Raw genomic sequence first — 17,897 nt, forward strand, 5'->3', positions numbered from 1 at the left:
CTTGCCTAATTGAACTTTGCACAATTAACTTTTGTTGAATTTTTTTTTTTCTATTTTTATCATATGCTTTTTAAAGTTTCTTAAGCTTATGGGGACGTATTTTTGAAAATTATGCTCTTTTATTTTTTAGAGTTTCAGACTATGGTTGTTCATGAGTCTTTCTTCTGTGCCAAATAGGTACTCTGGCATTGTAGTGATGTTTGTCCTCCTTTATGTGTGGTCATTATAGGCTTTAACTCAATGTTTTTCAAATTGAAATCTTAGTATGATTAAGATTAGGTGACAAACAATGGTAATGTGCATGTGTGGGTGAGGGAAGGGTTTGTCTGCAAGTTTTAGCTCAGATTCTCTGTGTTTGTGATTTCAACTTAAATAACTTTACTCAATGATTATCACTGCTGCACCACCATTGCTGCCACCACCTGTTTGCCATCAGCCCTTGCACCAACCTTCAAAACTAGCTGATACTACTGTGCTTCTCTGCTCACACCCACAACCTCAGTTAACTACCTGAAAAATTTGGCTGAAATGCACCAGTTGAAATTCACAAGAAGCCCTAACCAGCTGCAAAATCACACTTTACTCTCACCACCCCTTCAAGCCCGTATCTTCAAATCAGTTTTGACCCCAAATTCACAGCCCAGTTCTTCACTTAATCTTGAACCCAAGGTTCCCTATTCAAGACACAATTGGGAAAAGGGGCTTGTTCACTTCATCTCTGATTGAAATTAGAGCCAATGTCAGAACCAGAACCAGCCATCCATGACAAAGCTACAATTGCTGCCAGTCACTGATGTTGGTTCAATACCAGCACTTGCAGTTGATGTCACTCCGCCACTGTTGTGACTCAATTGCCATTGGCGGATCTTTGCTGGGGCTTCACTATCGCTGTTGACCCTTCCCTTTGCCATGATGCTGTCTAGTTCAGCCTTTCATCTATACTTCAGCCTTGGATTGAGTTTTCTGGGCAGGTTAGTAACAAAAGCAGGAAGGAGAAATGAGTTGGAAAGATTCGTCTTGATCCATATCTGACCTGGAACTGACTAGAATCCCAAACCAGGCCTTACCCAGGAAGAATCTGGAAGAATCCCAAAGCAAACCCTCACCTGCATTCTTGAAACAGATTTGACCTAAGGAATAGTATCAACCTGACCCAACCTGTCTAACCCAGTGGGGCTTGTTTGTTTCTCCTTTTAATCATTTAGGTTTTAGGAAACGCGGGGGCGGGGGAGGGGGGTTGCATTCTGAATAGCTTGGAAAAATTTGATTCTATGATGATCAAGATCTACTCTGTGCTTCATACCATCATGTACATAATTGAGCCAAATTATTGCAAGAAGAGAGGCTGATGAAAACTGCATGCCAGAAAGATTTGGAAAATATTACAAGAGAAACGGAAAAACCAAAGTCTACGGCAAGTCATGCTACCGGCAGATTCAGAGTTAGAACTTGCTTAAGGAGTTCCTTTTGTTAATCTTAAAGTTTGGGGTAGTTTGATAATGCTGGGTCCCTATAAGTGGGTGAATATGAGTTGTAGATTTCATTTTTTGATTCTAGGAGTCTTATTTTAGTAAGCTATTCTAGAAATTGTATGCAAGTACGTAGACGCTTGTGGCTGCCTTGGAACTTATCATATGACTACGTGGAAACTTCTTGTTTGATTGCATGGGAGCTTGTAGTTTGACTTGGTCAATAAATTTTCTTAGTAACTAAGAATAAGATCTCTATATAAATTGTTTTTTGGTTCTATCACGAAGGAATGAATCATATTGGGAAATTTTCCGGCTTAATGCCATTCCTCAAACCTAGCAGGTGTTGCCTTAATTGAAAGAAAATAATGCATGCAAGAATACCTTAGAAATTTAAATATAGAACACCCATACAAACCAAGAATCCATCCATGGTTGATACAAAGTCCAATTGTGATAGAGAGATAAAAGATATTTGTCTTTTGGTTCTTTCAAATTGAGTTCCTTTTTCAACGTAGCCACACAGTTGCTCAGCTTCTAAGTACACATCAGTTTTGGTATTAAAGCCAAAAGGTTATGGCCTCTCTTATGGTGGGATTCCTGGAGGGAGGTTTAATTGATAGCAAGCAAGATATAAACCTCCACCTAAAACAAAAAGGAACAGTTGGATGGGTTGAATAATTAATTTGAATAATATAGGAGCTCAGATTTTGCAGGCATATTCATAAGAAAAAGTTAATGCCACAGGCAACCAGTATATATGAAATGTCTTGGAACATGGTATTTTCTATTCAAGAACCCTACATCTAGTAATATGAAGTTTCAAATGAATATTTTTCCGCATACCTTCTATGTATTTATTTAAGTAAGAGTGGAACATAATCACATTATGATTTTCCTAATTCGAGGATTTGGATTAGGGATTCTTTCGTCTCTTTTTCCATGAAATGTTTTCTTTCTCATTGAAAATCCGACCCTTTTCTATTTCCCTTGAAACCATTTTATTTGAAGGCTAAGGTTCCTCTCAAGATCATTTTATGTGGACTTCGGCTCTTAATAGGCTTAATACTAATGATTTGCTGCAGATAAGGATGTCTTACAAGGCCATCAGTGCAGATATTTTATGTGTTTTCAGGTGAGTGAGTCGTGTGAGCACTCGTTTCTCAATTGTTTGGGTGGTTAGGCAGCCTTGGGCTTATTTTTTCTTAGTTTTTGACGGACCTTGGTGTTGCCTTGGGTTGTCAATGCTTTCTTGATGGTGTGGCATAGAGATTTTTGGAGGAGTGGGGGGGAGGTGGGGGGGGGGGGAGTTTTGTCGAGATTTGTGGGTTTTCCCCTATTTTGGGACCATGTGGATTGGAAGGATTTTGCAAACTAAATCCCTTGCATTTTCCTTGTGATAGTGTATTTTCTTGGCTTCTTTTTAGGCTTCTTTCAGGGAGTTTTTTGTCACATCTTCAATGGGAATGAGAAAAGGCTCTCTGATGTAATTGGGTTTTTTTTTCCCCCTTCTTCTTTTCCTTTTGTTTTTATTCGGGAGGATAGAGTGTGGACCTTGCATCAATGTTAAGATCATGGTCTTAAATTTCCACGAAATTGTTGAAATTTCCAGTTTCCGTCTGAAATTGAAATGGCAGTCGATTTCCATCTTGCATAATTTCCGTTGAAATCTTAACGAATCATCCGAAATTTATTGAAATCTCGATATTTTAGTGAAACTTGTCAAAATTTTAACTATACAATAAAATTCGCTTAGAATTCAAATGAGAGATTTAGGAGTGAGTGAAATTTCTCTCTTAATTTATTTTATTTATTTTTATTGAAACGAAGGATTATTACAAGTGTTTTTGAAATTAAATGAAAAAATAAACTTACAACAACATTTTATTTAATCATTCATATCTAAATTGTCATTACTTGTATAATAAATAATATTTAAATGATTTATGAATTGCATTTGTTTTAACAGAATTTGTTTAATGTATATTATTTTACAAATATGTTTGTCACAGATACTATATTACAACCTTTCCACCTCATACATAACATAGATGTATTTGACTTGCAATATATTAGTCCTAAAACTTACATTATTATGTCTATTAATCATTTCTAAAATTTCACAAAGAATTCCATGTTTTACTACTAATTTCTGTTATTTTTTCAAATCGAAATCGAAATTGACATGGAAATCGAAAATTCTGTACTTTTGGAGCTTCGAAATTTGAGTTGAAATCGAAATTTAAGACCTTGGGTTAGATTGCTCCTTTGTGACTCGTAGGTCACAGGTTCGAGTCCAAGGAAACAACTTCTCTATATGAAAAGTAGGGGTAAGGTTGCGTATATTGTGACGACCCTCCTACACTCGCAAAGCAGGGATGATTGTGGCTCAAGAATGCTCTGTATTTAGGAGGATATCTTATTCTCCTTTCTATGTAATTTTCTCTCATTTCTATTAATGAATTTCTTTTTGTATAAAAAAAATGTTATGTACTTCACAAAAGAGAATCTTTTGAATTTAGAAACATCTTAACACCCTCTCTTAAGTGCCACAAGGAATTCTTTAGTTATATATTGATGTAAGCATGCTTTTGTGTACCAAATTTTAAAGCGCGTGCTGTATCTATAATCCCATTCTTGTTCCTTTAACTTGGAACCATATTTTAGGCAACATTACTTTCAACTATCATATTCTTCAATAGATGTTGGACAAGGAGAAATATTGAAGGCTAAGGGTCTATTTGGTATCATTTCTGTTGGCTGTTTTCTGCTTCCATTTTTGTACAATGAAGAAACATATTATGAAAATGCTTTTTTTAGATTGTTTAGTTTTCTGTTTTTGTTGGCAGTTTTCAGCTGTTTTTGAAAAAATTGGAAAACAAATTTTATAGTTTTTAGTTTTTTTCGGACCAGTTGCCAAAATGTTCTATATCGAGAATTAACTTTTGGATTATATCATTCATTTTGTACATAATTTTTAATTAAAATAAAAATAAAATGATCATCTGAATTTGAAGTTTAATTTAAATAAGCATATTTGTAGAATTTAAAAAAATAATAAAAGCCATTTAAAAAATACTTTCTCTTTTTCAATTGTCATGTACAATAGGATTGTTCTGGTAAAGTGAATTCTGTAATATAAAAATTTAATTGAAATAATATAATAATTTTTACTTTTATTATAATGATTTAAATTTGTATTATTTTACACTTACTATTTAATAATTTTTTTTTTGAAGTTTTATTTGACTCGAGGACAAAAATGGACATTTGTTCAATTAAGTTTTTAATTTGTTTTAGTTTTTAGAAATTTTAACCAAACAAGTTGCTGGTTCTTGGTATTTAGTTTTTGTTTCAGGTTTTTAGTGTTCATTTTCATAATTTTTTACAGTGATAAAAAAGTTCCCTTTATCAAGAGATTTCTCTAGCAGATTCGTCCAACTGCTTTAAAGGTTTTTATTTTTCAGTCTTCTAGAGGACTGGGTGGCTTTCTTAGTTCGTTGTCTTTTGTTTCTTTTTTGTTGCTTCATTTTTGTTTTCTTTTTTGTTGCTTCATTTTTGTTTTCTTTATTTTGGATGATAATTTCTCATCCTTGTTGTATATCTTTCTTCTTTTAAAATATGTACCTATATATTGTGAAATAAAAAGAAAGTCAACTGAAACAACAGGAATGTGGTAGAGGTAGGGTCATCATAGTGTACGTGATCTTATCCCTATAGAGAGGCAATTTCCTTAGACCCGAACTTATGACCTAGAGCACAAAGGAGCAATCTTACTGTTGCCCTGAAAAAAAAAAAGAAAAAAAGACAACAACAACAAGAAGATAAAAGACATAAACTAACAATATTTAACCAAGAAATCCCTTTTAAACCCTCCCCAGCGCAATTTACCAAACGCTTCTTAAATTTGTTAGTTCCCTCTCACTCTTCTTTGCCTTAGTTTTACCACCATCTTGCCGAATTCCGTTACCTCTATATCAGACATTAGTAGACTCAATTAAGAAGAATTGGGTTTCACAGGGTCACTGTTATTAGGAAGAATTAAAAGGTACTTTGAAGATATACTTAGCTATCAGAAGTTCGAGTTCTTTTGTTCCTTATTTTTATTCTTTAGTCTCATGTCTCAATCTCTTTTGACTCATCTAAGAAAATAGCTTGACCTGATGAAATTTGAAGCATGTGACATTGTTTGGTGTTGAAAAATGAAGCTTGATTGTTATTCCCATTTTTCTATATTGGTTGAAATTTTCAGCTTGTGAATCAGGGAGTGGATACTACAGTTGTTGTTTTGACAGTTGCTTATGTTAAGTGACAATGAAGATACTGATTGCTTGCTGTTGTATATGACTAAATGAATTTCTTTCTGCAGTTATATACCCCAAGAGATTGGCTAGTAGGGTCATCCTTGCCTTCCAAGTTCAATTCAGGCATTATTCAAAAGGTATTGGATGAACTCACCCCAAACACGGTCAGGTAACTGAATTTTGTCCTGTTATCATTATGTTTGGGAAAATGCACACATTGAATGCGCTTACCTGCTGATTAATCGAAATATCAATTATTAGTTAATATACAATACTTGTTTTTTAAATGTTTGGGTAAAGTAGTCTTAATCTTGTATTGCTCATCATTAAAGTTAATAGGGTTATTAATTAGATATATTGATAGCTTCTTTCTCTTTTTATCATTCAATTCTAGGAAGTCTAGTTGTTAATCAAGATTTAGAGCGGTCAAATTTAGAAAGTTTCTCCGTGAGTTTGAAGTAATGGTGGCCATCCTCTTTTGTCCACGTTGATCAAGAAATTTTTTCTTGGTTGTTGATTTGATCCGACTTAATTTCACAATACAAGAGTTTGAATTTTGGTTCTTTTTCAAGTTGAGTACTTGAAAAGAGTTTTGGGAACCCTCTAAAATTATAAGAATTTTAAATTTTCTAGGAAAGTCACTGCTACCAAGAGAGCAAGGTTATTTCTCAACAATGCATCTTTATACTAAAAAATTATGCATAAATCTTGAATAAGAATCAATGTCATTCCCAAGTGTCACAAGCAAAGCTTGTTCAGGGCATTATGTTGCATCTTTATACTAAAAAATTATGCATAAATCTTGAATAAGAATCAATGTCATTCCCAAGTGTCACAAGCAAAGCTTGTTCAGGGCATTATGTTTGCCTATAATTACTTGTCTTGTGTATGTGGGATGGGTAGTCATTATGTAAATAATAATGTATGCTTTATTCTTTGAATAGGATAATGCCTTGGTCAAAAAGGGGCGTATAACTCTTTGGTCAGTTCGATGTTTCGTAATGCTAGAGTTAGAATAGCATTGAAAAAGCTCTTTAAGGGAGGGTGAGTGTTCCTCAATCATTGTAAAATTCAATAGCTATTGAAATGTGTGTAGCCTATTGGCCTCCCTTGTCAAACACATGTTGCTTATAGAGGTGTGAATAATGAATTGCGTTGCTTTGTAGTTTACTAGTCTCATTTGCTTTCATGTTTGCTTACTGCTTCACTTCATTTGCATGGTATGGTTGTAAATTAATTTATATGGTGAAACCTTAGTATACTTTCAGTTGACTAGTTAAGCTAGTGTGCTATAATTGATGTTGCATGGCTCTTCACGAGGTGCGAAGTGTTTGGCCCATGATATGAAGTGTCACTATAATGTTTATATGTATAGACCAAAAAGCTTTGATGTGGCCTTTGAGGTTGTGGTGTTATTGGTGATTGGTTATTTAGTATTACTACTTGTGTTAGTAACTATTAGTTAATGAGGGTATTATGGTCATTATGATGTAGTTGGCTATATTATAAATAAATGGGGAGACCTATTACTGTAATAAGGTCTTCCAATTTACTTGACATTTCTAACATGGCGTTAGAGCATGATCCTAACACCTAAAGGTACCGCAGGCACTGCCAAGCCAAGCGCTAAACCTCATAACCTTGTGCATGTCTGCAATTGGGTTGTCCACACCACTGAAGCCTTGAAGCAACTCCAGTCAGAAAAATCCTGGATGCCACAACCATTAGTATGTTCCCACATATCAACAAGTAAATCACCCTCCTCTTTGTGAAGCTTGACATTTAATTCCATGGGAGTATCAACAGAAGTACCCTTCTGAAGGCTAGCTATGGCCACCAAGTCACTAGCATACTTATGTTGATTCAGTGAAATACTTGAGGGACTACGATTCACCTCAAGACCAAGAAAATATGTGAGAGACCCAAGATCTTTCATATGAAAGGACACTAAGAGATGAGTCTTGAGCTGAGCAAGTAAAGCAGAATCGGAACCAATAATCACAATATCATCAACATAAACCAAAAGAACAACAATACCTATGTCTGATTTCCGAAAAACAATGAAGTGTCATACTTGTTTTGCTTGAATGAAAATTGTAATAAAGTGGTGCAGAATTTATCAAGCCAGGTCCTCTGAGCTTGTTTGAGACTATAAAGAGAACGACTTACACACATGTGAAGTCGGAGAGGGAAACAAGCTCGGGGGTGGCTTCATATAAATACACTCTTTAAGATCCCCATGAAGAAAAGCATTCTTGACATCCATCTAATGTAGTGGCCACTCACTGGAAGCAACAATAGCCAGAATCGTACGAACAATAGTCATCTTAGCCACAGGAGCAAAGGTCTCTTCATAATTGACACCTTATTCCTGATTAGTCCCAAGTGCAACTAGGCGAGCTTTGTAATGATCCAAATTTCCATAAGATCGGACCTTGACTGAGTAAACCCATTCACAACCTAGAGGAACAATGGTGGGAGGACAAGGCTCAATGTCCCAGGTGTGATTGGCCTCTAGAGCGGGCCAACAATCATGCTTGGCAAGGTGTGATTAGGAAGTGGGAATATCTAAATTGGACAATGCAGTAGTAAGAGCTGAAACAGAGTTACCAGAACTTGAAGAGGGAAACCCATACCTGTCTAGGGGTACAGACACTCGAGAAGAGCGACGTACCAAAGGCTCTGGAGGTGCTACAACCGACTGAATCTGGAGCATGGTAGGATTAGATATTAGATGAGCTATCGGAAGAGACTGTGGGCGGGGGCGCCGTGTATGCACAATACTTGGTTTAAAACAAGAACTGACTGGATGAGGATCCGAGAACCGCTCCTTAAAGGAGGGGAGAATCACACTAGGAGAGGAGGGTACATAGGACACAGGAAAGAAATGTTGATTTTCAAAGAAAATAACGTTCCTAGAAATGCGTATACGGTGTAATGTAGGATCATAGCAAACAAATCTCTTTTGACACAAATTGTATTCCAAGAATGCACATTGAACATATTGAGCAGATAATTTATGTCGCTCATGAGGAGCTAAATGAACAAAACATACACAACCAAAGGTACGAAGGTTATCGTAACTAGGTTGCTTAACAAATAAATGGAAATAGGGAGATTCCATGAGTAGGACTTGAGAAGGTAAACAATTACTCAAGTAGTAGTTTTTAGAGCCTCAACCCAGAACAAGGATGAAACAGAGGATTCCAGTAAGAGAGTACGAACCACATCTAGGAGATGATGATTTTTCCGTTTGGCTACTCCATTCGATTGGGGAGTAGTAGGACATGAACGTTGATGAATAATGCCTTTAGCAGCCAAAATGCCTGAAACTCAGTAGATACATGTTCACCAGGAGAATATGTGCATAATGTCTTAATAGAAGCAGAAAATTGATTGTCAACATATGCTAAAAACTCAGTGAAAGTACGAAAAACCTCAAATTTAGAGCGAAGAAAGTAGACCCAAGTAAATCTGCTATGATCATCAATGAAAGTCACATAGTATTTAAATTTTTCATGTGAACTAGTCGGGGAAGGTTCCCAAACATCACTATGGATAAGCTCGAAACACTGCGAAGCTCTACTAGCATGCAAAGGGAAGGAAAGAGTTTTTCTTTTACCAAGTTTGCAAGAGGCACACTCAAGAGATAAAGAAGAATGTTCTTTATTACCAAGTAAACCAGAGTTCAATACATGAGATAAGATCTGAGTATTAAGATGGCCTAAACGACGATAAGATCTGAGTATTAAGATGGCCTAAATGACGATGCCATATCATACTAAGATCTGAAACATTATTACAAGCAAAAGACTTAATAGAAGAAACTAGAGAACGTGCTGGAATAGGCAAAAGTAGTGGAAACAAGCGCCTACTTTAGGTCCCTTCATGATCGGCTCCCCCGTTACCTGGTCCTGTACAACACAACCATTACCAGAAAAATTAACAGCATAATTGTTATCAACTAATTGACCAACAGAAATAAGATTCGTGGAAAGCTGAGGAGCAAGAAACACATTAGTGAATTTAGAAGAGGCATCTCCGATAGTAGCTATCGGCAAAGAATTGCCATTGGCAGTTGGAATAGTAGATTGACCAGCGTAGGGCCGAACATGACACAAGGTAGTGGGATTATTCGTCATGTGATTAAAGGCACCCAAGTCCACATACGAGAGATTAGTAGAATTGTTACCTTGGAGCCCCATTGCTGATAATGCTGAAATTAGCATCTGTTGCACCAATTTGGGTGTGCAGTAATTCGTTGGAGGAGGTGTAGGAACAGAGAAGTCACCTGAAGAAGAGCCAGGGGCTGCAAAAGTCACTGTGGGGGGTACACTAACAGAAGTCTGGAATGCCTGGGCTTGATGATTCTACGGGCTAATACGACATTCTTTGATAATGTGACCTTTCTTTTTGCAATAAGAGTAGAATTTCTTGGAACAATTAGCAGCGATATGTCCAAATTCTTTGCAGCAAAAACACTGCAATGTGTTAGAATGTGCAGGCGGTCATCGTCGTTGAGCAGCATAAGCCACAGGGACAGACCCGGAACTACCATGAGATTGTGCCAGACTAACTTGAGTACTAAGCCATTGTTCTTCACGAAGTAACTCACCAAAACAAACATCCAAGGAAGGAACATGAGAGCGATTCAGCAGAGACTTGGGAACAGATTCATACTCGAGGCGGAGTTTCAGAAGAAATTGATCATGACGACTAGCCTTGCGAAGACTTTGAATAATGGGAAGAGAAGTCACAGGAACATCCGTAGTAACCAGATCAAAATATTCATTCCAAAGAGTCAGAAACCCCGAATAATAGTCTTGGATGGAACGATTGTCATGTTGAAACATGGCAATCGCATGTTCTAACTAAAAACAATGAGCACTGTTTTCTTGATGATATACTGTTTTTAAAGAAGTCTACATGGATTGAGCGGTGTGATAAGGTCGCAAGTTGGGGACAATATGGCTCAACCGAGCCAAGAAGCCAAGACATAATCCGAGCATCAAGCACAGTCCATGAAGGACAAGCTGCTGCCTCCTTGGATTTATTAGGATTGGGTGCACAATCCGCTCCATCAATATGACCCCAAAGATCTTTTCCCTTTAGGAAAAGTTCAAACTGAAAAGCCCAAGTAGAATAATTGTTGCCTGTAAACTTGGCGCGCACAGGTGCGGAGTCCATGCTAAATACAGGAGAAAACTGAGAAGCCCAAAAAAAAATAGATTGCCGAAAGAAACAGACCACCAGAAAATCTAGAAGCCCAAAATAAACACTGCAGGTACAAAGCAAAAAAAAACGAAGAACAACCTCCCTGCACTAAAAAATTAAATCTTGAACTAAAAAAAACTGCACTGAAAATTAAATCTTGAACCAAAAACCTGCTGTGCCGAGAAGATAAGTGCCAGAAACAGCAGCAGAAAGCTGTTGCCTGCTTGCCAAGAGTCACAAACAACAACAGAAACTGGAGAAATAAGTGGCAAACCAGATTCCTGCTGTGACTGCTTGCTGAAAATCACAAGCAGCTACAGAAACTGAAGAAATAAGTGGCAAACCAGAAACTTGCTGTGCCTGCTTGCCGAAAGTCACAAACAGCAACAGAAAACTGTTGCTTGCTTACTTGCTGAGAATCACAAGGACATAAATTGGAGGAATAAATGGCAACCCAGAAACCTGCTCTGCCGACAGCCACGCAGGCACAGAATTACTGAAAGAACAGAGAAAAAATTCGGAAGAGAAAACAGAACCACAACACCCACAAAGCCGCGAAGACAAAAAAATTAAAGGGAAAAAATACCTAGCAGTCAATTGGTTCTGATACCATGTCAAATATTTTGTGAATGGCCGAATGAATTGGCCTTGAGTTCTGTATATTATATGTAGACTTTACAAGAATACAATGCTATACATGGAAAGTAAGGTCGGTCTGGCATGATTCTATCCCTATACAAGTAAACTATAATTTGTCAAGCCCTATACATCTAAACTAAATACATGCTAATTGTACAAAATAATGAGTTGAAATATAAGGAAATAAATGTGGGCTGAAGTAAGGAAAGAAATCTTTTGCTTTGCTGTTTGCTGTTCCGTTGACATAGATAATCCAATCCATACACTTGAGTATATCCCTAGCAATAATGCGGGCTTTCAGATGCGCCAGGGATTTGTCAAGATTGATATTTACCATATACACCCAGTGGCAACCAACCATAGACTTAGGAAGAGGTACCAATTCCCAATTCCCATTATCTTGTACTGCACACATCTCTTTGACCATTGCAATCCTCCATCCATACTTAGGGTAGCTACAAAGGAAAGTGTATTAATAAGACAATACTATGAGGAGAAAAGAAATCATAGAAAAAGAAATTAGAGATGGGATTTTGTGTACAAATGCGTTTACTTTTTCGGACAGCAATAGGGAGATCATCATCTTGTGAAGTAGGAACATTAGACAAGGGAATTAAAGGCATTACATTGGAAACTGGAAGAGGTTATCCTCCTTTGAGCTGCTGTCATGCATACTGTGGGAAAACTGTGTATAATTAGTTAGCTATTTTAGGATATTCTTTTAATAACAAATTGTATCCTTAGAATTAGGCTTATACAGCTAAGTTTCCTATTCTGTTAGGGTGTCCCATAAATCATGGGATTTGATTTATTAATTTACTTTTTAGGAATGCTAGGATTGTTGTATATATTCACATGTAATGTTCAGATCAATACATAACTCTTTTCAATTTTTGACATGGTATCAGAGCCAAATTAGGCTCCTTAGGGTTTCAATTTTTTTTTCAGTCTTCATCGCTGATATTTCCAGCCTTCATTGCTGGTTTCTTCCCGTCTTTGTAGACCTCTGTTCTACTCTATTTTTTGAGCTCGTGCACCTCTGTTTTTGCCAAATAGGGCTTGTTTCGTCAAAGCCTTAAAAACTTTTGTTTGCCTTCATCGCCAAATTTTCTCTTCTGTGGGTTTCACTTTTGCCCAGTTGTCATCATCATTTCTACTTTCGGCCGACATCATCATTGATTAGCTGATTGTTCAAGCCTTCAAGATGTCAGAAATCATGGAGATTACTACTACAGCCCAATCAGAAGAGGTAATCTAACCCCAACAAGCAGAAGAATTGCAGAATATTCATGCCTCCTACAGGTTAGATGGAAAGAACTACCTTAAGTGGTCTCAACTCATTCACACAGTGTTGAAAGGCAAGGGAAAGATTAGCCATCTCTCGGGACAGGTCCTAAACCAGGGGATCCTAAGTTTGAAGCATGGGATGAAGAAGACTCTTTGATCATGGCGTGGTTGTGGAATTCCATGATTCCAGAAATAAGTGACACATGCATGTTTTTGGCTACTGCAAAGGACATCTGGGATGCGATTCAGCAAACCTATTCCAAAACTAATGATGCGGCACAAGTGTACGAGGTCAAGGTAAAAACTATGGCTGCAAAACAAGGGAATAAAACAGTCACTGAATATGCAAATCAACTGAAATCCTTGTGGCAGGAATTGGATCACTATCGGGTGATAAAAACAAAATGCTCCGATGATGCAGCGGTTCTGAAGGCCTTTATTGAACAAGATAGGGTGTATGATTTTCTGGTTGGACTTAATCCAAAATTTGATCAAGTGAGGATACATATTCTTGGGAAGCCGGAGGTTCCAAGCTTTAACGAAGTAGTGGCTATAATCCGAAGTGAAGAAAGTAGAAGAGGGTTGATGCTTGAACCACAAATCACTGATAGTTCGGCTATGGTGGCTAGTGGTAACAATAAATCAGCCACAAACATGGAGAGAGGAGCAACACTTGAAGGAGGAAAAGGTGGCCAACCGAAAACCCAAAATCGTGATGGATTACGGTGCACTTACTGTAAGAAGTCTGGTCACACCCGTGAAAAATGCTAGAAACTTCATGGAAAGCCTCCAAGCCGAGAATGGGGCCAAAAAGGAGGACAACCATGGAACAATGGACAAGTCCACATTGCTGCTGGACCACAAGGTGAATCGACATTGCAGGAGTTGAGTAGTTTCAACCAAGAAGAGATTGAGAGGCTGAGATCACTTATCAATAGTTTTGGAAAACCTGAAGGATCTCCAGGTACTTGTTCTTTGGCATATTCAGGTGAGCTTCCATCTTCTATTGGATTAAATGTCTCAGATAAAACCTTTACCAACTCCTGGGTCATGGACTTAGGAGCAATCGATCATATGACCCATTTTTCCAATATTTTTTCAACCTATACTCCAGCCCAAGCAGTAGGAAAATAGCCACAGCAAATGGATCCTTGACCATTGTAGCTGGTTTTTGGGATGTGAAAATATGACCATCAGTAACTTTGAAAAATGTACTTCATGTTCCTAAATTGTCCACAAATCTGGTCTCTATACATAAACTCACTCAAGATTTATGTTGTAATGTGATTTTTGACAGTAGTAATTGTATATTTTAGGACAAGGATTCAGGGAAGATGATTGGATGTGCTAGGGAAAGGAATAGCCTCCATTATCTTGAAGCACCAAGTCAGTTGCACATGACCAAGGACAGATTATCTTCTTCCTTTATGTCAGAGTTTGTCTTATCCAATAAAGAAAAAAATTTATTTCATCATTGCCAACTTGGACATCCATTGTTTAGGGTTATTGAAGTTATGTTTCCTTCCTTGTTTGAGGATTTAGATGTTGAAAACTTTTAGTGTGAGGTATGTGAACTTGCTAAACACAAGCGTGTACCTTTTCCAATTAGTTACAAAAGAAGCTCAATTCCTTTCTATCTTATTCATAGTGATATTTGGGGTCGATCTATTGTTTCTAATATTTTTGGGGCAAGATGTTTTGTTTCTTTCATTGATGATTGTACTCGTGTTACCTGGATTTTCCTGCTTAAACATAAGTCTGATGTTAGTATTGTGTTCCCAAATTTCCATTCCATGATCAAAAACCAATTTGGGGTCAATATCAAAAGGTTTAGGTCAGATAATGCCAAGGTCTATTTCAATCAAATTCTTACCCCATATTTTCAGACAGAAGGAATAGTACATGAGTCATCTTGTGTCAATACCCCACAGATAAACGGGGTAGTAGAGAGGAAAAATGATCATCTCCTTAAAAAACTAGAGCTTTGTTGTTTCAAAACAATGTGTCTAAGGTTTTTTTGGGGGAAGTAGTTCTGACAGCCACTCATTTGATAAATCGTTTGCCTTCAAGAGTCTTGGGTTTCAAGAGTCCTATGGACATACTTTCCACATTCTACCTAGACCTAACCACTACAAACAACCTTGTTCGTAGGATTTTTGGGTGCGTGTCATTTGTCCATGTTCATAGTCACAATAAGGGAAAATTAGATTTGAGGGCTCTAAAATGTGTCTTTGTGGGCTATTCTTCGACTCAAAAAGGATATAAGTGTTACCACCCTCCGTCAAAGAAATTCTATGTCTCGGTGGATGTTACGTTCAATAAACAAGAGTCTTATTTCACTAATCCTTATCTTCAGGGGGAGATTTCAACTAGGGAAGATAAGGAAGATTTTTTGCTTGATTTGCCATCAATTCCTATGTCTAAATCTCAAACCCTATACCTGTACCTCCTTGTTCATCTTGGTCCAACCATGTACCTGAGAGTTCTTCTGAACCTGTGCTTGAAACACCAAATGAACCCCAAGAAAAGACCGATTTTGCTCCTAAAAGTGCCATATTTGGCAAGGTGTTTAGAAGAAGGAAGATGGCTGTTCTTGAACCAATGCAGGTCCAAGAGTCCAACTCAGATCTTTTGAATGAGGTAACAATTGTTAACCATTCATTGCAAGATGAAATTGAATCTCATGTTGATAATATGACCAGGACCTTCCAATTGCCATTGGGAAAGGAACTCAAAAATGCATAAAGCAACCATTGTTCCCTCTTGCACATTTTTTGTTGTGTAAGATTTTTTCACCATCCCATAGAGCCTTTCTTGTAAGCCTAAATACCATCACCATTCCTACCACATTATCTAAGGCTTTGTCAAATGGAAAATGGAGACAAGCTATGAATGTGGAGATGGAGGCGTTGGAAAAGAACAAGACTTGGGAGTTGGTGAAGTTACCGGTAGGAAAGAAACCGGTGGGCTGTAGGTTGTTATATACAGTGAAGTATAGGGCAGATGGGTCGATTGAGAGATACAAGGCGCGGTTGGTAGCCAAGGATTATTTGGAGACCTTTGCTCCTGTTGTAAAGATGAACACGGTTAGAGTATTATTATCACTAGCAGCTAATTATGTTTGGGAGTTGCAACAATTTGATGTCAAGATTGCTTTCTTACATGGGGAACTAGAGGAAGATATTTATATGCAGGTTCCACCAGAATATGAGAAGAATTTGGCTGCTCACACCGTGTGTAAATTGAAAAAGGCACTGTATGGGCTTAAGCAATCACCACGAGCATGGTTTGGGAGATTTGCAAGAGTTATGTTGGCTATGGGATCACACATTGTACATTAAACACTCTCCTTCAGGGGGAGTTACAGTCCTTCTAGTGTATGTTGATGACATAATAGTGACATGAGATGATGCTAAGGAGAAACAGGTCTTGGAGTCAATATTTGGCTAAAGAGTTTGAGATTAAAGCGTTAGGGAGATTGAAGTTTTTTCTCGGGATTAAGGTTGCTCACTCTAGGCAAGGAATTTTTATCTCTCAACAGAAGTATGTCATAGATCTTCTCAAGGAAACTGGCAAGACAGCATGCAACTAGCAAGTACTCCCATGGATTCTAATCTTAAACTTGGAAAAGCTGAGGAGGATGTTGCAGTAGATAGAGAAATATATCAACGCTTGGTAGGAAGACTCATTTATTTGTCTCACACACGACCAGATATAGCATATGCAGTGAGTGTGATTAGTCAGTTTATGCATAGCCCGAAGGAAGTTCATTTACAAGAAGCCCATAGTGTACTACAGTATCTCAAGGGAACACCAGGGAAAGGTATCATGTTCAGAAGAAATGGAGGATTGATACTTGGCATACACTAATGCTGATTATGCTGGATCAATTGTTGATAGAAAATCAACCTCAGGATATTGCACCTTTCTCGGTGGGAATCTTGTGACATGGAGAAGTAAAAAACAAAGTGTGGTAGCTTGGTTGAGTGTAGAGGCTGAATTAACGGCAATGGCTCAAGGTGTGTGTGAACTACTTTGGCTGAAGATCATCCTCGACGATTTGAAGATTAAGTGGGATGGCCCTATGAGACTTTATTGTGACAACAAATTTGCAATTAGCATGGCTCATAACCCAGTACAACATGACCAAACGAAGCACATTGAAGTTGACAGACACTTTATCAAAGAAAAGTTGGAGAGTGGATTGATTTGTACACCTTACGTGTCTACACATGGTCAACTTGCTGATGTCCTTACCAAAGGGTTGAGTAGCTCCGTTTTCCAAACTATTGTTTCCAAGCTGGGAATGGAGAATACCTATTCACCAGCTTAAGGGGGAGTGTAGGAAAACCGTGTATATTAGTTAGCTATTTTAGGATATTCTTTTAATGACATATTGTATCCTTAGAATTAGGCCTATACAACTAAGTTTCCTATTCTGTTAGGGTGTCCCATAAATCATGAGATTTGATTAATTAATTTACTTTTTAGGAATGCTAGGATTGTTGTATATATTCACATGTAATGTTCAAATCAATACATAACTCTTTTCAATTTTCGACACATACACTTGCAAATTAGGACAATCAAGGCAATGAGGAGGACTCAAGTTGGACGAAGATGTAGGCGGATGACTAGGCAAAGATAATATGCTAGAAGTAGGAAAATTAAGTAGGGGGAGGATCTTATCAAGGTTAGAAATGCTCAAGGAGACTCAGAGAATGTAACATCGGCAGAGATGAAGAAACGATGCAAGGTAGGATTGTAACAATGATATCCCTTTTAAGTACATGTCTAACTTGGAAAGACACATTTTATAGCATGAGGATCCAACTTACTAGGCTTGATTTGAAACAAGTGCCGTATTTACCTAGGCTTATCAAATAGATCTTGACAGCCTTGGACCATTGTACATAATTATTTATGTCCAACTTCTTGGTTGTTGCCTATGGCAATGATGAGGGAAACATACTCTTGGGATTCA

General features: G+C 37.5%; 1 protein-coding gene across 1 annotated transcript in view; it reads left to right on the plus strand.

Annotated features, from left to right (window-relative positions):
• Nucleotides 1-17,897, plus strand: part of LOC131167344 (insulin-degrading enzyme-like 1, peroxisomal) — a 72,283-nt gene that overhangs the window by 32,220 nt on the left and 22,166 nt on the right. Inside the window, exon 14 of the mRNA XM_058126123.1 lies at nt 5,839-5,942. Within this exon, the coding sequence (XP_057982106.1) occupies nt 5,839-5,942 (104 nt within the window). The remainder of the gene's footprint in view (nt 1-5,838; nt 5,943-17,897) is intronic.

This window comes from Malania oleifera, chromosome 11 (assembly GCF_029873635.1).
Source record: "Malania oleifera isolate guangnan ecotype guangnan chromosome 11, ASM2987363v1, whole genome shotgun sequence".
NCBI lineage: Eukaryota > Viridiplantae > Streptophyta > Magnoliopsida > Santalales > Ximeniaceae > Malania > Malania oleifera.